The 27,586-nt window shown below is 42.2% G+C and overlaps 1 protein-coding gene across 1 annotated transcript; it reads left to right on the top strand.

The window, feature by feature from the left end:
- The first annotated feature begins 81 nt into the window (after positions 1 to 81).
- On the top strand, positions 82 to 27,343 carry PSME3IP1 (proteasome activator subunit 3 interacting protein 1). Its single transcript, XM_077831070.1, has 7 exons — positions 82 to 202; positions 10,284 to 10,424; positions 10,638 to 10,736; positions 15,396 to 15,517; positions 20,888 to 21,021; positions 24,179 to 24,240; positions 26,571 to 27,343. Exons 2-7 carry the CDS (start codon positions 10,295 to 10,297, stop codon positions 26,786 to 26,788), a joined length of 765 nt encoding a protein of 254 aa, XP_077687196.1. The 5' UTR covers positions 82 to 202; positions 10,284 to 10,294; the 3' UTR covers positions 26,789 to 27,343.
- The last annotated feature ends 243 nt before the right edge of the window (positions 27,344 to 27,586 follow it).

Raw genomic sequence — 27,586 nt, forward strand, 5'->3', positions numbered from 1 at the left:
CGGCCCAGAAAGACGAGAGTCGGGGTTGGCTAGTAGTGGCCGTGTGAGAGGAAGGAGGCAAGTGATTGGCTGGTTGGGGCGGAAAGGGGGTGTGGCTCCTAGCTGACCGAGGCCCCGCGGGGTCAATGGTGGCTGCAGTGGGGTATGGTGTGCGCATCGCTGTAGAGGCCCTGCTCTGTTGAGGGGCCCGGCCGGGAGCAAGGTGGGTGGGGAGCGGGGGGTGAGGTGAGGGCAGCCTTGGGGGAGGGGCTGAGGGCGAACTGGCTCCTGGGAGGCGGATGCGCGGAGGGGACGAGGCCAGGCTGCTGGGGGTATGGCGAGGCCGGGCTGCTGGGGGCGAGGCCGGGCTGCTGGGGGGATGGGTTAGGGCTGGGCGGGAGGGCGATCGGAGGAGAACAAAAGGGTTGCTGGGAGGCTGGGGGGATGGGTTAGGGCTGAAGGGGGTTTGGGGGAAGCTGGGGGGATGGGTTAGGGCTGGGGGGGTTGGGGGAGGCTGGGGGGATGGGTTAGGGCTGGGGGGGGGTTGGGTGATGGGTTAGGGCTGGGGGGGTTGGGCGAGGCTGGGGGGATGGGTTAGGGCTGGGGCAGTTGGGGGATGGGTTAGGGCTGGCGGGAGGGCGATCGGGTTGCTGGGAGGTTAGGGGGATGGGTTAGGCTGGGGGGGTTAGGGCTGAGGGGGGGTTGGGGGAGGCGGGGGGGGATGGGTTAGGGCTGGGGGCAGGTGGCTGTAATGTGGGGATACAGGTAGGGGGTGGTGAGAATAAGGTTACAGATTCTTGTGTGGTGATGTGGGTTAGCTTGTATCTTCCCTAGCCGAGCCACTCTGCCTTGGAATCCAGCTCCCCTTTGGATTCAATAGCGGGCGAGCTAGGTAAAGGTGTTGTTACAGGGCACAGTATGGCTAGTCAAGAAGAGATGCCTCTTGCTGTAGGTGGTGCAGTTCTTTCTAATATCCTCCTCTTTTCTTGGGCTCACTGATCTACAATGGAAAGTTGATGTTTAAATGAGCATTGCTGGGCTTCAGCATTAACCCCACTTTGAGATAAGCTGGACAGTTCTCAGCTTTTTCAGATATCAGGCCACTTCAGGCTTGGGCAGATGTCACTTTGATACACTTGAGGATATTTTGAAGGTTTTCTGTGAGGTTGACTATTACTTGTTTGTGTTACATTAGCAGCTAGAGGTTGATAATTATGCATTTTTTGTACTAGGTACTAGACACACGTATAGTGGATATGCTGTCGCTACTCCAGAAAGCTAGCAATGGAAGTAATGATGAGGGCTATAGGATTACATTTTAAAAAAAAATGAAAGTGTTCATTCTGCAGCATCTGATGGCAGCCTCCAAGAAAAAAAAGTAATGGTTCCTGAAGCCACCAAGAGCTGTCACAAGTGGAGTTCTGTAAATGCATCTACCTTTCTTCCTCAAGTTGCCCCATGATAGCAGTAGCCTGTTTCAGGTGTTGTTCCTAGACTGGTACCCATTAAGCTGTGCTCTATAGAGTTAAGGGCACTTTGAAGAGAAGAGGTGTTGCATTTCAGTCAGAAAGTGTTTCATTCTGCATGCTTTTTCTTTAGTAATCTAGATGGAAAAACCTTTAAATTTAGTGTATGTAGTTCATAACTAATCATACAGCAATGTACCATAGTCACAACTGATCGTTTCTTCTCTAGATTGCTGATAAACAGAGCTAGCATGAAGACAAAATTAGTAGTACGTCCCTGCAGAGGTGATTCCTTCAGTAATTCAGCCAGAGGTTATGCATCTATTACAGGACCGAGTGGGTAGTCAAGGTTCTGTGGCCTACAATGTGCAGAAAGTCAGACTAGATGATCAGGATGGTCCCTTTTGACCTTAAAGTCTGAGTATTTGGTCCTCTGACGACTGTGGTCTTGTGAGGAGATAGTGTTTATGTGTAAGATTCCTGTGATCTGAGAGCTCTTCCTGCCTGCATACAAAAACAAAGCACCCTTGGAAGTATGGTGGTAGAATGCTGTAGGAAGTCAACCACTGACAGTTTGGATATATAATAGCTTTAAGCTGATAAAGTTCTTTGGGGCTTCAGCAAAATGCGTCCTCTGCTACTCATAGCTTTTCCTAATACCTATAGAGTGAAATGGATGCGATTCTTGTAGGTTTCAGTGCTGCCCAAATGGTTCTGAAAGGAAACAGAAATACTTATCAAAGTCTACAGGTTTCAGAGTGGTAGCCGTGTTAGTCTGTATCGGCAAAAAAAACCGAGGAGTACTTGTGGCACCTTAGAGACTAACAAATTTATTTGGGCAAGTGGGTTTTAGCCCACGAAAGCTTATGCCCAGATAAATTTGTTAGTCTCTAAGGTGCCACAAGTACTCCTCCTTTTTTGTTTGTTTTTTTTTTTAATCAAAGTCTAGTCATTTTACTTGCACTGGAACTTGGGAAAAGGTCTGAGAAGCTTCAGAGATTCTTAAGCTGTCTGCCTGCAAACTGGGGAAGAGAACACTTTTTTTGGGTTGCATTCAGTTCACATTTGGAAGGCTTTCTTTATGCAAAAAGAAAAGGAGTACTTGTGGCACCTTAGAGACTAACGAATTTATTTGAGCATGAGCTTTCGTGAGCTACAGCTCACTTCATCAGATGCATATCGTGGAAACTGCAGCTGCAGTTTCCACGATATGCATCTGATGAAGTGAGCTGTAGCTCACGAAAGCTCATGCTCAAATAAATTCGTTAGTCTCTAAGGTGCCACAAGTACTCCTTTTCTTTTTGCGAATACAGACTAACACGGCTGTTACTCTGAAACCTTTCTTTATGCAAGGGCTAGAAACTCTTTTAAACGAATACTTAAATTCTGCAGAAGTTGATGCCTTCGGCCCTATCTGCTTGACTGTGCAATCAGTTGAAAGTCAGTACTTTGATGAAATAAGTCACATTATGAAGGAAAGATAGTCAAGGATTTGGAGTAGTACTCCACAGTTCAGTGTCGAGCTCTGCCTTCAATTTGTTGTGTGGACTTGAGCATGTTATCTCTTGTTACAAATAACACCCCCAAAACACTATAATTGACTTTTTAAAAAAGTTTTTTTTTCTTTTGGAATCTTTGATAACACTACATGGGAGGATACTTTCACTGGTTGACTCTGTTGTCATTCAGTGTCTCCTATTTATGTGGATCTTTTACATGGAAACAGTGCGGAGAAATGGGTGGTTTGTTTGGTTTTTCGAGGAAAAAATAGGCAAATGTGATTCAGACTGCACAATCTGGCACAGGGAAGTATGTCTCACCTTTTCATAAATTGATAAGATTTCAAATTGAAGGTGTCCCTTTATTGTTGTTAAATTGCTCTGAGATCATCAGATGAAAGGTGCTGTATCAGAACAAAGTATTGGTTCTAATTATTTTTCTTTTGTGATTGAGATGAGAAAGCTAGTGATGACCATATGTAAGTTAGTTTTGAACAAGCTAGCCCTGTCTGCACTATGGAAATCCTTGAAAAATGTCCCATGGATACAAATACCAGTGTTTTGTAATCTTAGGAGCCCTATTTTAAGTGCCTGATGCTGTTTTTAGCACTCACACCTATCAGGTTTGGGTAGCATGATGATGAAAATGGTGGTGACACCCATCAGGCTTTCCACACTAAGGCTCTCCCAGCATTTCATACACCCGCTGAACCAGTATTATCAACCATGGGAGAGATTTTTAAAATTTCCCTAGTTTGGGATTCTCTTTACAAAGTTCGCATTTAACTGAGTAGCTGGAAATCAAACTGGTGTCTGCCTTGGAATCACGATGTCAGTTTCGTTACATCAGAATAGTTATTAGCTAAGTAAACTGGGCTAAAACTAAAAGGCTTAGTAACAGCAACCAGCTTTGAAAATCTTGCCAGACTTTCTCTGACACATCATATGTCTCAATTTTATTCATCATGAGTTAAAAATAAAAATAACTTTTGTTTATCCTCTCACAAAACAAGAACAAATGACATTCAGCGAAACAAAGGTTGAAAATTTAAAATGAATACAAGGAACTGTTTTCAGCCTATGGAGCACATTCCCTCAGTATATCACTGAGGCCAACAGCTTAGCAGAGTTAAAAAAATGGACTTTGGTATAGTTGTTACATTAATAAGGATTTTTAAAAAAAAAACAAAAAACCAAAGAGTTTGGAAGTGAGAAACTCATGCGTCAGGGCATAAGCCAATCAGGAAGAAGCTTTCCCAATGGTTTTTTGCACCTGTCTCTGAAACATCTGGTATTAGCCACTATCTGAGATGACATATGCCATGTCATAGGTTTCTATCAAGATGCGCTGAAGGATGGAAATTTGCAGCTCATACTGCCGTTGACTAATCCCTGATGCTTTTAATTTTCAATCCACCCATAAGATACGAACAAAATTTATACTGGGGGAGGGAGGTGGATTTAGACTGCTGTCCTAAACAGACATATTTTGATCTGTTTTTTTCTTTTTTCAACTTGTTTTTCTTTTTTTGCTTCAGAATTTTACGGTGTAGTATTATGATATTTAAAACTTCATCTTTTGGAAGTTATTAAATCCTGTAGCCAGTGGGGAGCCCTTCGCTGTCAATTCCTGCAGACTGAGTCCTGATCCTGAAGATGTTTATGCATGTGCTTAACTTTTCTACTTAATAGGAGCCTTGAGTGTGCAAGGTTTAGACTCCAAGTCTTGCAGGTCTTTTCTGTTCTGATGTAAGCATTGTGAATGATGTTAGATGCTTAACAATCAAGCATGCCAGTCAGACTGAGAGTATAAAATAAACCCAGCCATGGGATGGTGAGGGACTATTAGAGACTTTTTTCCTGGTGTATATATTTACAAGGCTTTTGAAGAGCAGTTCTCTTATCTCTTCATTACTGATGGCTTTGTTTTATGCTGTCAGTCGAACGCTAAATGGGGAGCATGAGGTAGGTCTGTTCCTTAAATATATTCCATATCAATAATCCACATCAATAGGTAAGGTCCAAGAAATCCCCCTGACAATGCTCTAAATCTTGAAGAAATCGTGTGTGGGAGGGTTAAAATAAAGTTTTTTAACTAGGCATTTCTAAAAAACCTTATAGGTTTCAGATCTGTTGAAAGGTTTAGAAAAGAAAAGGGTTTAGAAGTTGATATACTGTTTATATGGGAAAGTTGCGAGGGAGGTAATTAGAACTAAAAGAATCTTTAAATTGTTTAAAGTGTGGTAGCTGGAGAGACGCTAAATCTTCACTTATTTCTCGTACCTGCCTTTCATCTCTTGTTACCAAATGCAATCTCACCAGTAAAGAATGTCCCATTTCTGGTGTTGAGAGTGCAGAGAGAATGCTGTAGAGAATGGGTAGGACCCCCCACTACCTCAGAAGTAGATCCCTGCTGTACACCCTGGCAGGACTTCTGAAGAGTTAAAGAGGAATGATGGCGCCCAACTTGGTGCTGTCCTAGCCAGATAAGAGTCCCCTCTGCTTCCAGAGCAGTGGGGATGCCTTGGGCCAGAGTAAATTTTGTGACTACAGTTCCTTTTTAACCAAGTGGAGGAAATACTTTGGATTCAGTGGTGAGGAAAAAAATCTCTGAAAGCTGTTTGTTCTGAAGAGTTAATAGTAACCATCAGTATAAATTCTGTGTAAGCATCAGCCCTGTCATAAGAATCTCCTTTACTTGTTGTACAGCAGCTCATCCATTGACATCACTGAGTGAGCCTCTCAGTACGTTGCTTTACAGGAGGAAGCAGAGAAACTAGTACACATTCCTGGCTGTTCAGAATCGCTGAGTATACACAGGCCACTAAGTAGCAAGAAATAGAAGTAAAAAGCAGCCTTTCATCATCAGCATTACAAATGCAGGTTAATTGCATTTCCACTGGTTTTTGAGAGCGAGGGGAAAGAGTGAACCTCATTATAAGTTGACATCTAAATACCCAGCCATTCTGACGGTAAAAATGCCGACTTATCTTGCTGAAAAATGGAAGTACCATCGAAAATGATCCAATTTTTCATTTTGAAATGGCATTTTGCAGTTTCATCTTTGTGCTCCAGGATGTGGCTACCAGGAGCATGTTTTCATCATGCTTTCCATAATGATGCTGAAAACACTTTTGTCCTCTATAAAGTCACAGTTAAGCTGTGGCACCAGTTGAGGGGAGAACCTGTTTTTGATAAGTGTTGTACATAGATCATTTCCCTCAAGTAGAGGGATCCTCTGAGCGTACTGATTCTGTTAGGATTGTGGTGAGCTTAGATCGGACAACTTTGCATGCAAAAGACTGTAGTCCTAATGAAATTGCTGGACCCTTTCCAGGCCTGTGTCTACACGTACAGTAGCATATAGAGTAACGCATGGCATATAGCTGCATGTGGCAGTGAAAGGCAGTCTGCACCTCAACTCTTGTCGCTGCAGTGTGTAGTTACACACCACAATGACAGACTCTGGCAGCGGGACAGTGCACTGCTAAACATAGCAGCAAAGGGGTGAGGGGCATTGCTTGGGCACGTGGAGAACTGTGTAAGGTCTATACGCTGGCGGTTCAGATGTGTAGGGAACTCTGCTCTCCTTGTCTAAATAGTGTCTCACCATCTGTACTGCTGTTTATACCCATGCCAGCTGGGCGTGCAGTGTCTGTACTCTACACACGGCTGTAAACGTAGGCGTAGCCTGAGTCTCTGCCCCTTCACCCTATCTATGTTCTTATATGCCCTACCATCACCAACATATCTGAACCTTTCATCCCTTTCCAAAAGGTGTTTATGAGATGGGACAGATGTCATAAAAAGAATGGTTTCAGAGTAGCAGCCGTGTTAGTCTGTATTCGCAAAAAGAAAAGGAGGACTTGTGGCAGCTTAGAGACTAACCAATTTATTGGAGCATAAGCTTTTGTGAGCTACAGCTCACTTCATCCGATGCATACAGTGGAAAATACAGTGGGGAGATTAGTATACACAGAGAACATGAAACAAGGGGTGTTACCATACACACTGTGACAAGAGTGATCACTTAAGATGAGCTAATACCAGCAGGAGAGCGGGGGGTGGGGGGGTGGGAAAACCTTCTGTAGTGATAATAAAGGTGGGCCATTTCTAGCAGTTGACAAGAAAGTCTGAGGAACAGCTGGGGGTGGGGGGGGGAATAAACACGGGGAAATAGTTTTACTTTGTGTAATGACCCATCCACTCCCAGTCTCTATTCAAGCCTAAGTTAATTATATCCAGTTTGCAAATTAATTCCAATTCAGCAGTCTCTCGTTGGAGTTTTTTTTGTTGAAGAATTGCCACTTTTAGGTCTGTAATCGAGTGAGCAAAGAGATTGAAGTATTCTCCAACTGGTTTTTGAATGTTATAATTCTTGACGTCTGATTTGTGTCCATTTATTCTTTTCCATAGAGACTGTCCAGTTTGACCAATGTACATGGCAGAGGGGCATTGCTGGCACATGATGGCATATATCACATTGGTAGATGTGCAGGTGAACGAGCCTCTGATAGTGTGGCTGTTGTGATTAGGTCCTATGATGGTGTCCCCTGAATAGATATGTGGGCACAGTTGGCAACGGGCTTTGTTGCAAGGATAGGTTCCTGGGTTAGTGGTTCTGTTGTGTGGTGTGTGGTTGCTGGTGAGTATTTGCTTCAGGTTGGGGGGCTGTCTGTAAGCAAGGACTGGCCTGTCTCCCAAGATCTGTGAGAGTGATGGGTCGTCCTTCAGGATAGGTTGTAGATCCTTGATGATGCGTTGGAGAGGTTTTGGTTGTGGGCTGAAGGTGATGGCTAGTGGCGTTCACGTAGGAAGGAAGGAAAGATGCTCCTATGGTTGAGGCCCTGGACTCAGACCCATGGGACATAGGTTCAACTTCCAACCCCCCTTACTGGTTTCCTGTGTGTCTTTGGGCAACTTATTTAAGCTTAAACTTTCCTATGTGACTTGTAATTTTTGTGTGCCCATCTTGAGACAGCTTAAAAGAGCCTTATTTTCAGAAGGCATATGCTCAGCATTTTCTGAAAATCAGGCCTATTTTAAGATATCTTTAGTCGTATACCCAAAAATGCGATACCCCAAATCAGCAGTTTCTCTTAAATGCTTACTTAATCTCTCTGTGCCTCATGTTGCCATTTGAAATATGGGGATGATGAGCCTTTGTTTGTCTTGTCTATTTAGATTGTAAATTCTTTAGGGCAGGGACTACCTTTTACCATTTGTTTGTACAGCACCTAACACATTGGCCCTGGATTTCTGCTGTGGCCTCTGTTTGCTGGTATAATACAAATAATAAATAAATCAACAACTGCCATCAACATCAGTAGGAGTTATCGGGCTCGGCTCTTCAAAAGACTGAACCCATAGTGATAGCAGAAGGGTGTATTAAACTGATCCTTCCTATAATCTTGAAAGGCTGACTTCTCTGCAAAGGAACTCAGGAGGGCTCAGTCCTGTTTCCAGGGGTTTAAATGCAAGCAGGATTGGGCTCCAAATGGAGAATACTTAGCACTGACATGGTGGCTTGTGTCTGTCGATACTTAAGTATGTTAGAAAGGAGGAAAAGCATGACTATATCAATTTTACAGATGGGGAGATTGAGGCACAGAGGTTAAACCCAGCATGTTGCTGGCATGATCTAAGTAATAGCAACAGATTTATTCTATGAACAATCTTACACTTGCATCAATTTTATGTATCATTCTAGAATACAGAGCTATAAATATCTGGATTAGAGGCATAACTTTATATTGGCAGAATAAATCTTGAACTTCAAGGCTTGTAATATATTGATTACATGGGTTTAAACTGGGAGTAGGACTTTAGGTGTCAAGTTAGTTAATCCTCTTAGATTACTCACACTTGTAAAGCATGTCACTTTCTTCACCTTCATGATGGCCAAGCATTGTGACTTTCGTGTATATGAAGACTGGAGGTGTGGGGGGGGGGAGGGAGGTGTCTGTCCCTTGTCACTGAATACTGCTGCGGGTCACTGGGGAAGTCTCTTTTCAAAATGAAACCAACTAAGTCCTAATTATAGGAAATTCCTTACAGACATCAGTCTTACAGTGGCACTGATAACTATAGTAGAACCTCAATTAGTGCTAATGAGTAGGAAATCAGATTGCGAATTACTTCTTAAAGTACGAGATTTAGTAAGACATGAATAAAGAGCATATATAATGCACTATAAAATAGACTTAATTTCTTTGACAACTTTCATTCATTTGTTGTTACATTCATAATGTTCTGAACAGTATTTTTGTAGAGTAAATGATGTTTGAGTAGTAGGCAGCCTCATTTCAGTGTTGTCTATTGCTATTAAATTTTTGCTGAGAAGTAGGAAGAGACTACTTTCAAGTGTCAGTTTTAGGGTCTGGGTTAGCAAGGTTCTTTGGTCCAAAACTTATTTTTTTCTTCCCATAAATGGATTTTAAAACCCTGAATAGGAAGAGAAATAATAGTTTGACATTTTAAAATGTCTTTTTGTAAAATGTACTTTAAACTCCTGTCTGCAGTGTTGTTAACCCACAGGCAATCTTAATTGTGGCATTTCCTAACTTTTGAGTGCTTGACAATAGCAACCTTAACGTTCTTTCAACGCAGGTTTTGGTGTGCAGTTTCCTAGATTTAGGAGGGGAAAATCAAACTGAAAAAAACATTATCAAATCACCTCATCCTTGGAAACAGATGAACCATTTTGGCTGAAACTTAAAAAAAAAAAAAAAAAAAATTCACACGAGACAGACACTTGCCATGGAAAATTTCAGCCCAAACGGTTGAAGCGTGACAAAGCTTTATAAGCAACTAGAAGTAGGGTTTATAATGGGCAGTGTTGGACAGCCTTGCCTACCTGTAATAGGCAAATGTTTCTGTATCTTACTTAAATGTTTCTGAGGTTCTCTACAAACAGGTTTGTTTTAACAAGTTTATTTAATCCCTCACGTTTCAATTTTGTTGCTACATGCAAAATGCACCCCTCTTCTGAGCCTTTTGACCAAGAGCAAGTATAGTATCTGTTTAGTATCTATCTGCTGTTTCTGAGTTGGGTTCTGTGATGGACTCTGATAGATCTCTAGCTCTTACTAAAGATGTCCTACAAGTGGTGCTTTGCAATCAAGGTGAATTGTGTTCATTTTTATGTTGAGTTGATATTTAATGTTATGTTTTTCAGCTTGTGGGGTCAGACTCTTATCTCCTCTACCCAATGTATCTTGAAGGATCTGTATTGCTCATAAGTGCAACGTTCTATTTCTAGTATTCCTTGTGCAACTGAAACTGGAATCTGTATCAGTAAGAGTATCAGTATTCTCTTCCATGTATATTTTTTGGACAGGCTGCTCCACAATGGAGGGAGGAGATGGCACTGCTGACCATGTAATTAACAAAAGATTTGTGTCTGAATCGGAGCTAGATGAGCGGCGGAAGAGAAGACAGGAAGAATGGGAGAAGGTTCGAAAACCCGAGGACCCAGAAGGTACTAGGATATAGTTTGGTAATTGCAGGAAAGAGAGCCAAAGAATATTTAACTGTCTCTACAAAAATCAAAGAAACCAGCCACTATGCTTGTGAGAATATTAAAAAGCTTTAAGTCGGGGGAGATTAAAAGCCATGCTTGCTTGTTAAAAAATAATAAAAAAGAAATAGTCTAAGGTATGTTCTTGTCTCTTGCTGTCTTCCCGTCTCTCAGAATGCCCAGAGGAGGTGTATGACCCACGGTCACTATATGAAAGACTCCAGGAACAGAAAGACAAGAAACAGCAGGAGTTTGAGGAGCAGTTTAAATTCAGTAAGCACCAGCGAGTTGTTGTTCTGAGCTGAAGCCCAGAGAAGTGCCACATCTTTGGTAACTTTGAGATACCTGGCCAGATGGATAGCTCTTTCCTGTCGGATGCCTTATTTGTCTTTTTTTCAAAGCACTGGTTTGTTACATCATAGTCACTCTGAAATTTCCTTGGAAAATAATTGAATGGGGGGATCGTACCGCTGCTGTCATCATAAAATATGTATAGTAATTATTTGCATAAAGAGAGAGTTTTGCATATAAGGAATTAAAAGTTACTTAAAAATGTCCATCAAAACTCACATTCCTGTGAAGTATGGAATTCGATCATGCAGATCAAGAAGCTGAGGCTGAAGGATGTTGGAATTAGTAGTGGAGCTAGAAATGGAACCCAGTTTTCCTGACTCCCCATCCTGTGCTTTAAATGTAAGACCACTTCCCCCCACTCATTAGTGTGAATTAAGGAAAAGATTTAAAGTTTCCAACAGACCATTTCTTTCCAATCTAACAGTTATGTACACACTCTCCTCAATAGTTTTGAGTCGTGAATCAGCTTTTTTTTTTTTTTTTTTATAAAGCCAATGTACAAGGAGCTAGGTACTTCGAGCAGAGATTTTAATTTTGAATTTTCACCAAAAATTGTCATGGTGATTACTGAGTTTTTGTCGTTAGAGAAACACTGCATTTCACACATCAAGTTGTCATCTCCGTCTGTGTCTATGCCAATTGTCTGTGAATATGGAAAAAGGATAATGATTACTAGAGAACAAATTGTTCCCTGCTCTACTTTTGGGTACCACCTTTGGGGGAGTGATCTTCTTCTAAGGAAAAGTGAGAAGTTGGGTAAGAGACCTTGAAGTCAGGTGCTACAGGAATGATGTTTGAGTCAGTTCTAAATTGTTCTTTTGAACCAGTGCTCCAGAGTGAAGACACTTAAAACAGAGGCCCTGACCGCTTGTGGTGCTTTAAAGAGAATATGGTACTCTGCAAGGGTCAGGCTTTGGCCAAACTCAAGTTTGGGTAATTCCATTCTGCCTAAATCTCTACCCTGCTGTTGCCACATCAAATGCAATTCTTCTTTTTCCATCCTTAATAGATGCATAATGTTACAGTGCTGTGTTAGACCAAAAACTGCCATGCATAGTGCTCACTGCCGTGAATAGCGTAATTGATCTCTAGGGCTTGTTAGGATCATGTCCATAATGAAATTGCTTTTTAGGGGGAAGTATGGGAAGGCTTGATTAGTTTAAAATCAGTGTTGGTGGCTTCAGAGAGTTATGACCAGTTTACCTCCGTATGGGGGACTGTTGGCCTGACACAGATTGTGGGGTAGAGGGGGGAAAATGTGTAACATTAAGGCACAGATTCCACCATATGTGTGCCCAACTTGTATTGACTTCATAGGAATTGTGTGTACATAAGAGGGCAGAATTTGGCCCTAAGAGTGATACAGATATGTTGACTCATTCTTAGATATAATGAGCAGGTTTGAACATTTTTGAAACAAACAGATCGATCAAAATTTGTCCATCTTCTGAAAACGGCAAATTTTAACAAGTGTTTTTTGTAAAAAAAAAAAAAAAAAAAACAAAAAACCACTTTCCATTAAATAAAATCTTGAACAGAAATCTTAACAAGAAAATGTAGCCTGTCCTTCAAAAAGACGTTTGGGGTTTTCATTTTTCTGCATTGTCAATTTTGATTGGTTGGCAGAGTCACATGGTGGGATTTTTCTTCAAATCTAGTTAATGCTTGTTTTAAAAACATTTTAAAAATCCATGGGAAAACCTAGAAAATGAAAATTGGGCCATTGCATAACCCAATGAAATCTAACAAAATTCTGTAATTTAATTTAATGTGAGCAGTTCTAGTTATAATGTAAACAAACGTGGTTTCTTAAATACACAGTGTACTTTATATGTTTGTGTATATAATATATGAAGCAGATAGAACAAATAAACATAGGGCCGGTATCTTGCTTCTCTCAGGACGTTTCCTGAACAATCTATTGTAAATGATAGAATATAGGTAATCTATTAGGATTGCACAGAATCAGACTTCCTTGCAGGGTTTGCTGCTTTTAAAACAACCAAAAAAACCCCAACCCCTCATTGCCATACTCTGGTGCTTTTAAAAAGAAAGATACTTTACTACAACTCTACTGAACTGTTATACTCTGTTTCCCTTCTGAACAGTGCTGATAGCAGAGGTGTTTGTGTGCTTGGAAGCAATCTCCTTTCTGGGGTCTTGAATGAATGCAGTGCTGGTGAAAGTTGTATAAGGCATAGAACAGATATGGTATGGGCAGCAGCTATGCAAGCTTCCTCATTCTGCCCCATGGACATCCCTCAAACCCAATACCAGTGGGACAGTCTTTACACGGAAGAGAAGAATTCAGTTTCCATTCAGATTCAGCGCTGGGTACCTCTGTTGACACTGCTATCAAGGATGCCAGTTGTGACAAATGACAGTTCTACTGGGAACTGACAACCAGATCATTTCATATTGGCCACCAAATAGCTATCCGTTTGTCAGCAGTGACCTAGGGGTGAAAGGCTCCTTGTAGCTGTCTCCTATCTAAATCAGCTTGTTTCTCTTGCCCAATTATGCAGTATTTGTGACAGCTCAATTTCATTTCAGAAAAAAATCAATATAGCTTAAATATTGGACTGAGGTGCATCACTGCACCGGGCAGCAGGAGTAAGCTGACTAGGAAGGAATGTGCTGTTAACATACATACTTTGTTGATTGATAATGCTAGGGAAAGTACCCATTCTTTTGAACATGCTCATTGGTAAGCTTTAAAACAAAATATTCTTTCTTGTTTGTGATTTTAATTTATTTTTTTTTGGTAGACAGTTATATTGGGGCTAAATGCTGCCCTTGATTGGGCTTTAAAAAGTTTATACAACACCTGCAAGCCAGAAGACTCTCATACCAGACAAAAGTTGATCCATAGGAGAGTGTTATCAGTAAGACCTAGAAACAACCACTCCTGCCTTGGCAGCTGCTGCTTATAGCTTTATATACCGAGCACCTGATGAGTAAAACGAAGGTTCTTGTCCGTTTCATGCAGTCATCAGAATGGGACCAGTGAAACTGACTAGTGTCTTATCACTTGTTGCCTCTGAGGAAAGCTCTGAGCAGTCGTAGACACATGGGAAACTATCGGTCTGGAGACTCAGGGAGCGGTACTATATTCTTCACAACTTTAAGAACTGGTACTTCTAAAATTAAAGCCTTAAATTCCACAAAAGACTACTTTTAGGCCCCACCCTTCCTGAAGCTTGCCACCGATCAGGGCAAGTGGATTTTTCAGGCCCTGCCTTTTGAAGTTGTATGGGACTTTTATCTGAGGGCAAAATATGGCCCTTAAATATGTAGAGTCCTAAAAATCCTCTTTAGGAATTAAACCTTCATGAAGCTAAAACCAGTGAAATTCGGCCAGTTGCTGTAACTGAAGAGTTGCAGGGAACGTCATTTTTTGGGGGGAGGGATAGCTCAGGGGTTTGAGCATTGGCCTGCTAAACCCACGGTTGGGAGTTCAATCCTTGGGGGGGCCATTTAGGAATCTGGGGCAAAAAGTGGGGATTGGTCCTGCTTTGAGGTCCCTTCCAACCCTGATATTCTATGATTCTTAGAATTTTTGGTCTGGCCACAGACACCGCAGACTTTGCTTTAAGTCTTTCATTAGCTCTCTGAAAATGTGTGGCTTTGATGGCGTGATTATCCTTTGCATAACAAGAGATTCAAAGAACCTTCTAATAAGCTATCTGTACCCTACTTGGAAGAGGAGATAGGATACCAGACTGGAAATTTAGAGCGTAAATACATTGATAGCTAAAAATGACTAATTTAGCTTTTACCATGTTTATAAATGTGGTTAAGTATGTATTCAGTAAAATACCATGCTATGTTTTCTTTGTTCCAAAACATGTCTCTGAGGCCTGGTCTACACTAGAAATTTAGGTCAGTACAACTTCGTCGCTCAGGGGTGTGAAAAATCCACATCCTTGAGCCATGTAATTAAATTGACCTAAGTTCCTCTGTACACAGCGCAAGGTTGATGGAAGAATTTGTCCAACTACCACCTCTTGAGGAGATGGATTACCTATGCTGATGGGAGAACCCCTCCCGTTGGCATAGGTAGTACTCTGAAGTCCTACAGCAGTGCACCTGGAGCATTTTGAATGTAGACAAGCCCTTAATTTGAATATGCTTGGATGTTTGGGAGCTCAGCTGTACTAATCTGGAATCCCACTGATTAGACAATCTTTAGCCTGAGAAGTTTGTTGTCTCTCATTAGTTAGGAAAACAAGCTGATCCTTGGGTGGTTAGTATATATCAGACCCTTCAGAAGACAGTCTTTTTTTTTTTTTTTTTTTAAACTGGCAGTGTGATTTACTGGTTAGAAGAGAGGATTGATAGTAGCCATGGATACTACTTCCTACCCTAGCAGTGACCTTGTGTAGATCGCTTCCCCTCTCTGCTTTAGTGGTTCTATAGATGCTATCTGTAAAATATCTGTGGATGATTATCTACCTTTTGTAAAGCCCTTTGAAATCCTTGGATGAAAAGTATTGTGAAAGTGCGAAGTACTGTTGTATAGTCCTCCACTCTACCAGCTTCTTTAATGGCTTTTAATTTTTGTTTTGCTTTATTCAGAAAATATGGTAAGAGGCTTAGATGAAGATGAGACAAAGTTCCTTGATGAGGTTTCTCGGCAACAAGCGCTAATAGAAAAGCAACGAAGAGAAGATGATCTGAAAGAACTAAATGAATACAGAATATCCTTTGCATTGAAATGACTCGCCACTGTTCTGAGTAGAAGTTTATAAGATAGTGAGCTACAATTGGGTTCTGCAGCAATCACTTTGATGTCCACACACTTTTTCCCCTGCAGAGTAGTTTTCTACACAGAAGTGTATATGATTAGCTGCCTCTAAAGTTCTTCATGTTTTGTTCTTATTTTGGATCTCTCAGAATCTCAGGGGTTTTTGTGGTCATGTCTTCAAAAATTTTCTGTGTGTTCCTGTTTCCTTCTAATTGCTGTTTTCTTCTTCTTGTATTTTACACTGATACAAGGATAGAAAGGGAGGATGTATAAAGGAAGGATAGGGCTTTTCCTTTTTGCAACCTCTGCTTTATCTTTCGCCTATTTTAAAAAGCAGATCTGCTTTCGCCAAGCTGTTTTTTCAGATGTACATTGACAGCTTTAAAATAGCCAAACTGTTTGAAGTAGCTATTGAACTATTGTCTTTCTATTGCTTTTGCAATATTTAATATTTATATTCATGGAGAAGTGCTAGAGAGCAACTTAGGATGCTCTTTCTCTCCCAGCCTGAGGGTTACGCCTGTCAGCTCCACTGTGTTTCTATCCCTTGCCAGACCAACATGCTGGGGACAAGTTCAGGACCTCAGACTGGGCTTGCACATATGGCAAAGCATTGAGCTAGTTACGACCGTCTTTAAGGTTGAAAGAAGAGAATTGTTTCCTTTCATCTACCAAGATGCTGATGGTTCCTCCCCTTCTGTTCGGTCATGATCAAGCCCATTATGTGTAAGTAATCAGTAGGTGATGTGCAAACTCTGACACTTCGGTGCAAGTTAGCAGTGGGAGTAAAGGGGGCTTGAGGCAGAACAAGGAGGATCAAACTCCACAGGAAAATGAACTGGGAAGAGAATCAGGTTGATACCGGTTTTGTATAAAGATGTCCTAAGGTAATAGTATTGGAAATTCATTGTTATCCATGAGACAGGAACCGCCAACTTCTAACTTGGTAGGATGTGCAAGTCCGGCCCAGCTCTTTTTGTAAATGATGCTAGTACAGTTAGAAATCACAAAACTTAATGTGGGACATAGTGGGCACATTTGCATGTAGAAGTTTCATTAGATTTATTCAGACTGATCATTCATGGAATATGTTTAGTTTCTACCACTGTTGCTTCAGGGTGTGCTGAATATTGGGATGTGCATGGCAGCTGCTTCCGCAGCATAGATCTGACTGCACTAGTCAGGTTAAACAAGTCCAATAGTGAATCATGCGAGCCTAGAAGGAGTCTTATGTGCCCTCTGTTAGCTAATTGACCCCTGAAGCTATTGGGCAGTGTAGTAATTGACCCCTGAAGCTATTGGGCAGTGTATCTTCCAGAGTTTTAGATATCAGTGAACTCAGTCTTTACAGCCTTAAAGTATCATCTGTTTTTGCATCCACAGGCCTTGCTATATATTACAAATTGTAGAATCCATGTCATAAGCTCATTGATACTGTCAATGAGAACTTTTAGCCTTTCACCCTATATTTGGCATGAAAATTGCAAATGCAGTGTTCAGTATCTTGTTTCAGTTTCCTGGCTCCACATCCACATGGGGTCAGATTGAGTAACTCAAAGTGGCCCATCTTAAAGTTCAAGCTAAACTACTTTTAGATGCTGGCATGCATTTTTAAACTGAGGCTAGTTTCTGCAGTATGAGATGTAAATGGATTATTAGTAATTGTGTGACTATAGAGCTCAAAATGTGGTAGGATGCCATTGTCCCTGCCCTAAAGTCCTTCCAGTCTAAAAAGAAGTGGATCAAAAATGTTGCTTTTGTCATTCCATCAGACTTCCCCAGCATAACATTCAGTTTAAGCTACGTAGAGGTACCAGCCCACAGCACAGACCAAGATCAAGAGGTGGATCAAATATTCTCCTTCCATTTATGCACTATAATAGGTGAAAAATGTGACACCACCCTGTGAAATTGTCTCAGAATGATTTAGCATGCTTAGACCTTGAAAGTCATTTTAAAAGAAAAATTGTATTCCAGTTGCAGTTTGTCAGATAAAAAGTTGCATGAACTGGGAACTGAAATGGCCAATTCATAACCCCTAAAGCCCACGGTTAACGTTGGGAAAGGGTTCCAGTTATGGGTGCTGCTTTAACTAATTCTATCTCTTGGTATGTTGTGAACGTTCTAGGTTTCTCTAAAATTAGGCTTGACTTAAACTGAGGGTTACCTGGCTGTACTAACCCAAAGCGTGCAGATTGCAGCAGGCTACTCAAGGAATGTATTCGGAAAACTAGGATATTGCTTATTGAAATTATGAAATAACTAATTGCATTGGCTGATAGCTCACAACTTGATAATCATGGATGCTTATTGGCTGCAGACAATGGTTGAGAATTTCAAAGCATTTTAGGGGGTTTAGATGCTTACTTTTAACGGAAGATGTGTCTAAATCTCCTACATTGCTTTAAAATTCTCAACCATTTCTTACTTTTTAAAAGTAAAATTCAGGACTGTATTTTAGTGCTCTGTTCTTTTCAACACATAAGCAAAACTTAAGGGTATGTGATGCTTGTAGGGGTGTGTATATTAAAAATTGCTGCTTCGGTACTGCAGAAGTGACTGACTACTCAATTTTTCCCAGATAAAGAACTTTTAATTGCCTGTATTATTTTTAACCTTCTTAGAAATAGTTTTTTAAACACTAGCTCTCTAAATTTGCATTACTAATTTGTATTACAGTAGCCTTAGCGGCCCCAACTCAAATCAAGACCCATTGTGCTAGACGCCGTACAAACATACTGAGGGAGAGATCCTTCAAGGAGTGCTTGCTATCTATTTACATAAGACAAATGAAAAGTATGAGAGAGGAAATATCCATATAATCTTAGAGCTCTCTGAAAAGGAAGTCGTGCCTGTCATCTCTCCCAAAATGCTAGCATTAAACTATATTGTAGGACAACAATTTTGATGCTTGTATCCAGGATTAACACAATGCTCTGTACATATTTTTTACATAGCTTTATGGGAGGAAAAAGTAACTTTGCTTGTAATATGAATCCAGCAATGGGAACTTCTGCCCATAGAGCTAATTTAAATGTAATGAGCACATCAGTCTCTGCAAATGGATGTTTGGTTAGTTGCTGAGCATTTTGGAGGTAGGGTTGCCATGTTTGCAAAATAGCATCCTTTGACAAAAGTGTAATAGCCATGGAATCTGTTGATACAAATAACACTTCAGCTTGCTCATAATGGCTCTAGTTAGCCTAGTATTGAAGTATAATAGAACAACAGAAATATGACCATAAGAACCTACCTTGCTAACATAAGTGAAAAGAACCACATGTTGCAACATGAAACTGTTTTAAAGAGGTACTGCCTGTCTAGAGAGGGAGGATTTATTACTGCAAGTGGCCACAGGATGGCACCATTGTTCCATGTCTTTAAAAATGTTTGTTTTATTTTGTTTTTTTAAAGCCACTTAGCAGCTGCAATTATTAGGCTGTTTAGTTGTTGAGGTAGGGAAGAAAATCACAGACACGACCGACGGGGCTATTGATAATAACTGTGTCCCTGGAAGAATCAAACAAGGAATGACCCCTGTTAAAACATGAACTGGAAAGACTGAAACAAAGCTTTAAAATAGATGTTCAAAGTCTCCAAAGTATGCGTGTAACTACACTTTAAACCAGTATTTGCACAGTTGCTGCCACTTTACTGGCATGACCTGCCAAGTTTGAAGTTTACTGTGTCCTGAGTCTTCCCTGCAACAGCTGATAGCTGAGTTGCACAAATAATTAAAAGACATTTGTGTTGTCAGCTGTTTCAGGGAATTGCAGTCATAGAAGGAACTGATGCTGGAGGTAAGGGTAATTTTGTTTGTTTGTTTGTTTGTAACCTTTTAGGTTACATTGGTTTTGTAGGTGCAAATATAAAACTTTCCAGAAGATTTTTCAGGTCCCCATAAATACCAGAGTAATACAGAAGTAGCAGCAAGGAAATAGGGGGAGGTAGTCCGATGGGTCCTGTATCAACCCATCTGGGGTCAAACTGGACTTCTCCATAGGATGAGAACCAGTTAGTGTTTCTGCAGACTCTTGGGTGTGGCTTAACATCAGAAAGCCAGCCTTTGAGGCCTGTCCGGATTTGTCTGCTTCATTATGGGTTGCACCTGCATCCCACCTTTCAAATGTTCTGTTTTAGGCTACTCATTTCCTCTGTGGGCATTGCTGAAACTGGTGAATGATGCTGCTCGTTAACAGTGGGAGCAGCATAAAGAAGAGAAATTAGGCAGTTGTTTTTGTACATGAGCACAGACAGATTTAAGCTACTCTTACTTGACCAGCCAATAAGATTGTATTTCATTGAGGAAGGGAACTTCTGGGCCCTCGATCTTTTGCATTAGTAGTTCTCAGAGGCCTTAATTGTGTTCAGGGTCCCCATTATACTGGGTGCTCACCAGGCACAGGTACACACAATCCTTACTCCAAAGAGTTTACAACCTAATTTAAACAAATCATTGGCTGCTTTGTCCACATGTTGAGGACAAACTGCTACAAAATTCTCTGTAAGAAATAAGATTCCCTCGCTACAGGTTTTTGGTCTTTCAAAGGTCTGGTTGAATCTTAGTCCAACCACATTCCAGCCTGGCAGGGTTAATTTTCAGGCTGTCCGTGAAGGAAGGAGCCTGCTGCGTGACCAGTAATGAGGCCAGCATAAAGGGAGGGGAGAATTTTTAAGAAGGCCTTGTGATATGCGAGCCTAATTTGTTCTGCTTTATGGTAGACCGAGTGGGATGAATTCTGGTGCTGCATGGTTGCAAAGTGGGGAGCAGAATTTGGCCCACGTATGAATTCTTTCTCCTTCAGAAAAGTTGGGTTGGGAAACAGCTGGTCTGTAACAAAAGTGTCTGGGCCCAGGGGGTGGCAGGTGGTCCCGTGTCATCTTATGCTTGCACTTTTTTCCCTTCCTTGCACCCTCCACCTTTCCCAAACTTTTTAAAAACGAGAGAGGACACGGGCCTATAGGGTAGCTCCTCTGGTGCCGAGAGCACTGCTTGTTGGTCCGGTACAAAGTCCTTTCTTTGCTATCCTGAAGTATCTGATGAGGAGAGTTCCCACTATGCATCAGCTACTATAGTCTGCAGCCCACTCTGCCTGCGAGTCCTCCAGGAACAGGCCTGGCATCGGAACGACAGCTCCTAAGAGTAAGGTTCTCACGCTGCTGGCATGAGGTGCCTGCTAAATGCCATTCAACAGGCTTGCACAGGACTATGAGACCCTCAAGCTGTGACTGAACTCCCATCAGCGTTAGCAGGCCAGACTGAATGTAATGCAGAGGAAATGTCATCTCTCACATCCCGGTTGATCCTTAACTGTTAATTCACAGCACTCTCGCCAAAGTGGGGGTCAGCACGGACCCAAAGAAGGAAGCAGAGAAGAAACTCACTGTGAAATCAGTAGAAAACAAGAACAAGTTCTCTCAGGCAAAGCTGTTGGCAGGAGCTGTGAAACACAGGAGGTTAGTTTCACACCTCTATAAATTCACAAGGAAAGGAACAGAGTTAGCAGTATGGAGTGAGGCAGGCCAAAAGCTGCCTCTGGGAGGTTGTCAGAGGTGTGAACCTTAGCAAAGAGAGGGGGACTAGCATGTTTCTGTGTCTCCCAGACTGGGGAAACTATGATGATTCAAACTGACACCGTCTGAGATGATTGAAGCCTTGTCTGTGTCATTAAATCCTATATTTGGATCTGAAAATGGCCTATTTTCGATCTTACTCATGCCACTTAGAATCATAGAATATCAGGGTTGGAAGGGACCTCAGGAGGTCATCTAGTCCAACCCCCTGCTCAGGGCAGGACCAATCCCCAATTTTTGCCCCAGATCCCTAAATGGCCCCCTCAAGGATTGGACTCACAACCCTGGGTTTAGCAGGCTAATGTTCAAACCACTGAACTATCCCTCCCCCCAGAATCAGGGACTCACCTCAGGTAAAGGTGCCACTGTGACTCAATGTGCAGGGGTGGCTTGTTATCTGGGAGCAAATGATTTGCATCTCACGTCAGCTTGTTTTATTGATACCTAATTGCATAATTTTGACTGTTGGTGTTTTTATTCTGGCTTATAGAAGATAACTCATTGTGACAATCTGCTCCTGAGGGTAATGTGCAAGCTTCTCTTCTCCACCAGTTTGGCTTGACAGTAGTATTGCAAAACCCTCGCTTCCCAAGGGATAGGGCAGTTTTATGTCAGTGGCCCATTCGCTGTTTCGCCTCTTTGAGACTCCCATTTTAGCTACCCGTTACAATATCATGTAATGGGAACAACAGTCCAGCAGGAACTGGACTATGACCATGCGTTCAGGCTATGGAAGTGCAACCAGAAGTGTAACCTGCAGCTCATTTAGACACACCCACTCTGGCTAGCTTGCTAAAATTAGCAGAGAGGATATGGCACTGTGGGCTGTGCAAGCCCCCTGGGTATGTCTTCACGTGGCTAGCTGGCTCTGCCGCATCCTCAAGGCTATTGTGTAGCGCGCTATCTAGACTGAATCTAGCACAGGTGTGTTTACATGAGCTGCAGATTACACCGCTCATGGCAACAGACCTAGCCTCACTTCCCATAGACAATCACCAGTCATCTGCTAACAGTGACTGTTGTTGTTTGGCATCTAGAAGTAAGTTGGTGTTTGAATCTGGTTTTAGTTGAAGGTATAGGAGATTCCTTCAGATGCTTCTGATTTGTGGTGAGTATTTCATCCCCAGTGAAATAGTAACTCCTAATCTAGGAAGCTGGTTTTGGTAAATTTAGTACAGGAATAGCTCAAAGCTCCTCTTCCAATCCCTGATGTACCACCTGGACTGGTTTTTAAAAGGGAACAAAACTTGGATGGTCGCTAGGATCCAAAGAGCTATTTTTTTCCCTAACCGTTGGCATCTAAGCAGCAGGTTCTGGCATGTTGCTTGATGACACATCTGATGGCTGCAGATGGCATCTATTTGAAAAGAGTGTTTCAAAATTGACATGTCAGTGCCTTGACATGAAGACATTTCTGAAGTCAGTCACTTTTTCTTCTATTTCAAGCTAGCTGAGATTTAGTGACATCTCAATTTAACATCTGTCTGGGCATTATAGATTATCCTTGCCAATAAATGGACATGTATTATTGCAGGTTTATTCTGTGACTAACTTTTCGATGCAGGGAGAGGATTTCATGGTAAATAGGCCTAATGGCCTGTGATGGGATGTTAGATGGGGTGGGATCTGAGTTACCCAGGAAAGAATTTTCTGTAGTATCTGGCAGGTCAATCTTGCACATATGCTCAGGGTTTAGCTGATCGCCATATTTGGGGTCGGGAAGGAATTTTCCACCCGGGCAGATTGGAAGAGGCCCTGGAGGTTTTCGCCTTCCTCTGTAATATGGGGCACGGGTCACTTGCTGGAGGATTCTCTGCTCCTTGAAGTCTTTAAACCACAATTTGAGGACTTCAATAGCTCAGACATAGGTGAGAGGAGGTTTTCTCAGGACTGGGTGGGTGAAATTCCATGGCCTGTGTTGTGCAGGAGGTCAGACTTGATGATCATAATGGTCCCTTCTGACCTTAGTATCTATGAATCTATGAGACGCTCCTGTCCTGAGAGCACCCACTGTCACCAGACAAAGAAACAGAGCTTAAGACCTTTAAAGCAGACCCCCGGTTGTTGGTGGGCAGGATTGAACCGGGGACCTCTGGAGCTTAGTGCATTAGCCTCTGCTGCATGAGCTAAAAAGCCAACTGGCTATTAGCTAAGGGTGTAGAGAAGACTCATTAATTGCTTTCTAGTGGGGAGGGATAGCTCAATGGTTTGAGCACTGGCCTGCTAAATCCAGGGTTGTGAGTTCAACCCTTGAGGGGGCCATTTAGGGATCTGGGGCAAAAATTGGGGAATGATCCTGCTTCAAGCAGGGGGTTGGACTAGATGACCGCCTGAGGTCCCTTCCCAACCCTAACCTTCTATGATTCACTGTCCCCTCAGATGAAGGGGAAGCATCTTCACATTTACTTTTGGTGTGCTACATAACCTTGCTTAACAGTTCCCACTTAGCACATGGGCAGCGGAACCGTATATCCCCCCTCAGGGATAGCAGGCACTGCTATACAGGAGAGGATGCGCAACACCTAGTTGACTAGTGAAGGGATGACTGGAATGATTTTTCTAAATAGAAGCATTTGGAGGAGTACAGAAGTCACAGATCTGAAGGAAGAGCCCATCCTTTGTAAGCAGGCTTGTATTCTCTTGGTGACATGAATGCTGTCCCTCAGTTTAAAGAGATGCAAACTTATTTGGGGGTTTTCTTGCACACAAACTCTTAAATATTTCAAGATTAATAGTCTCAGCTAGGTGGGCAGCCCTGCGACTAGTGCTGTGTTCCCATGCAAAAGACCTGGCTTTGATTCCTAGATCTGGATTTCTATGACTTAGCTTGGCAAGGGATGGGAATACAGTGTAGGCAGTTTGCTGAATGTCTGGATAATAGTGATCCTTCCCAACTAGCCGCACAGTTAGTCCTGGCGGTGCTCAGGAAGGTGGTTGGCTGGAATTCTCTTAGGCACTCCAGGCAAATCTAGTTTTATGATTTTGCAGCTGTCAGGTGACTGTCTTCTGACTAACCAGGTGACTCCACTTTCTCTTACAGTTCAGAAGGCGGTAACAGTGTGAAGAGACTGAAACTAGACACTGACAATGACAAGAATCAAGGTGTGTTCTGGCCTTGGAGTTCGATATGTAGAGTGGTTTATTATTTGGGGAGCTATAACTTATTTGCCAATGTTATTTCTGTTATAAGGGCTCTTATCTTTCTCCAAGATGGAAACTAATTGGACTGTGTTGTATATAGATTTTTTTTTTTTTCATAGCATCTCATACTCCCAAGTATTTCCAAATGCTTTGCAAAGCAATAGATGGTCATTGCGGCTACAGAAGCCCAAAGCCTCAGAGATATTTAGGCACCTAACTCCCAGAGATAGGTACCTAAATACCTTTGTTCTGGACAGGACAAACTTGGCAGCCATTTAGGAACTTACAACAGTGCAACCATGATTGAGTCAAGGCTCCGCCACAGAGGTCTACTATTTGACTGTAGAGGGCCATTGGTCTGGGCCATGGGGTTCTCCGCAAACAGCCGAAGGATATTTTACTTTTGTATGGAAAATGGCAAGCCATGGACAGAGTCGGATAGCAGCTCCAGTTTTCAGGGGGATGAACAAAGGATCCCTAGCAGTTTAGTTCCCATTCACTTCCGATTTTTTTAAAATAAAGCTATATAAAATACTATCGCACAAGCAGATTAGCTATTCTACAATCTGTAATGCCTGTGTGAACACAACTGCCAACAAAAGGTAGCATTGGGGCAAAATGAGGTAGCAGAAATTCTAACTACTCAAGGAGCTGGGCAATCCCAGGAGTTAAGATAATTCAACCACATTACATGTCCAAATAAATAATATCCTGACAAAGTATGTGCAGTGTGAACTTTATGAATATAGCTTAATGCTTGGGATTGCCTTCATAGAATAACAGGGTTGGAAGGGACCTCAGGAAGTCATCTAGTCCAACCCCCTGCTCAAAGCAGGGCCAATCCCCAATTTTTGCCCCCATCCCTAAATGGTCCCCTCAAGGATTGAACTCTCAACCCTGGGTTTAGCAGGCCAATGCTCAAACCACTGAGCTATCCCTCCCCCTTCCCTGAGTGCTCAGTGTTTTGTTACTGCTCGCTTTTGGCTTCTGTTTTTCTTAAAGGGAAATCCAAATCTGTTTGGTGTTGGAACTTACAAGTTTGAACAACAAGACTTAAAAGTCCCTTGATCCTGGGTCTATGCTAAAGACTACTAGACCTGGCAGCTCTTCCTGTGCAGAATGTAGGCTGAGAAGCAGTTAACAGACTAATCCTTATGCGAACTTGTGAACGCTTTGCTTTTTGGAGCTTACAGGCTCCACTGGCCTCACCCATAGAAAGAGATGCTCACAGCAGGAATATGCTTAAGGAGGAGTTGGGGGGGAAAGGGGCAAAAGTTCATGCCTAAAATTGTCCAATTTAAACTTTTAAATGACTGATTTCCCTGCTTTTCAAATCTTAGTAAGATGTACAAAGGAAGCCAAGTTAGACATGTCTTTCTTCAGCTGTTCTTGAGCTAGCTGGGAAGTAGTTTTGTCATCCAAACCGGGTTAGCTCAGTGGTTTGACCATTGGCCTGCTAAACCCGGGGTTGAGTTCAATCCTTGAGGGGGCCATTTGGGATCTGCGGCAAAAATTCAGGATTGGTCCTGCTTTGAGCCAGGGGGTTGGACTAGATGACCTCCTGAGGTCCCTTCCAACCCTGAGATTCTATGACTCCTGTATTCAGGTCATCAGCAGGTTTGACCAAATCAGAACTATTCCCCTTCTAGGCAATGGACAGGCCTAGGAAGTTTCAGCCTGAGACACATACGTTTGAGAAAGTTGTGGGCAACTAGAAAAAAGGAAGTTGAATCCAGCTGGATTCCAGTCTTAACTGTTGTGACTGCTACTGCCAAGAGAATAGCTTTTACTACCTAGACACCCCAACCAGCATGGAAGTAAGCTGTAGAACTACAATCCAAGGCTCATTCTGAAACTCCATCTGTTCAATTAACTGTGTTTCCAACCTTCTAAAAGCTAACCAGCTGCGAAGTGTTGGAGACGTTGCTTTATTCCACCGCTCTAGTAGTCCTTCTCCCAATCAAGTCATTACATGGCAAAGTTTGTCAAATATACAGAGCAGAATCATTTAGTGTTCATGGAATGTATCAAATTGATGGTCTTAGAAGGAAATACTGCCTTCACAGGACAGGACTGACTAGTGTTGAAAAGCTCCATGGCCCATCCCTGAGGTCGTCAGTCCTTTCGCCTGGAGGAAGTTTTAGGGTAGCAAAGCTACTTTAGCTGTATTAGGGAAGTACGGTATTCAAGTGGCAATAGCATATGTATAGCATCTGGGTATGCTCGCTGATTAAAAGCTACATGTGTCTCATGCGCTTTGAAGAGTGTAATGGTTTGTTAATGTCTTTCAGAAATGCCATCTTGCGTTCCTCTCGGGAGCAGCTCAGTGGGTGGCTCTGCAGTCCACTGTCCCTCAGCAGCTGTGTGCATTGGTATTCTCCCAGGCCTGGGCGCCTACTCGGGGAGCAGCGATTCCGAGTCCAGTTCAGATAGCGAAGGCACTATTAACTCCACTGGGAAGATTGTCTCCTCGGTCTTTCGTAGCAACAGTTTCTTTGATGGGCCATAACCTAAAATCCCTCCATGTCAATGTAGCTTGGAAAGATAGCCTATGCCCTGGAGGGTGAAAGATGCATCCTTTCTCCCCCAGGATACCCTTCCTAGCTAACCTCTCAAGATTAACCTTCTGGGTACCCTCACATAATACCAAAATTATCTTTCACCCAAAGCTTCTTCCATTTCTGAGGTGCACACTGAGCCTGTTTGATAGGTTTCTACTCTAAAACATTGAGGGAAAATACTGCTATTGTAACCAAGATGCGGGGTGGGGAGAATGCAGGAGAAAGCCTTCTCTTTTAAAGTTCTTATGGAAAGAAAGATTTTCCTGGTGTAGGAAGATTGTTTTTGTTTTGTTTTGTTTTTTTCTCCATGACTAAAGGCGAAAGCATTCACTTGCAGCACCAAAGTCTTGTAAAAATGGCCATGTGTTCGGTTTTAAAATGTCACTTTTTATTCTGTATTTGAGAAGCGGGGGCAGAATAAAATCAAGCAGATGGTGGAAATGTAGCTTGCCATGACACTGTAAAGAAGTTTGTGTGACATGATTAAAGAAATTCTGAATGCATTTTTATCTTGGCTTTCGCCATTCATAATTCATTGGTAAGTCTGTTCCATTAAGCATTTTCTACTGTGCCCAGCCCCTTCCCATCAATGAGATCAAAGAGCAGCACATGCCAGCTCCCTACAAATTAAGAAGAAGCAGCAACACAAGACCCTCGTTCTGAATGGAGCTCTTCCCAGAGAGTAGATAACAGAAAAATCAAGTTTTTCTGGTTAGTGCCAACCGATGGTCCTCCCACCTGACTGG

Source organism: Eretmochelys imbricata, chromosome 12 (genome assembly GCF_965152235.1).
Source record: "Eretmochelys imbricata isolate rEreImb1 chromosome 12, rEreImb1.hap1, whole genome shotgun sequence".
In the NCBI taxonomy this organism is placed as follows: domain Eukaryota; kingdom Metazoa; phylum Chordata; order Testudines; family Cheloniidae; genus Eretmochelys; species Eretmochelys imbricata.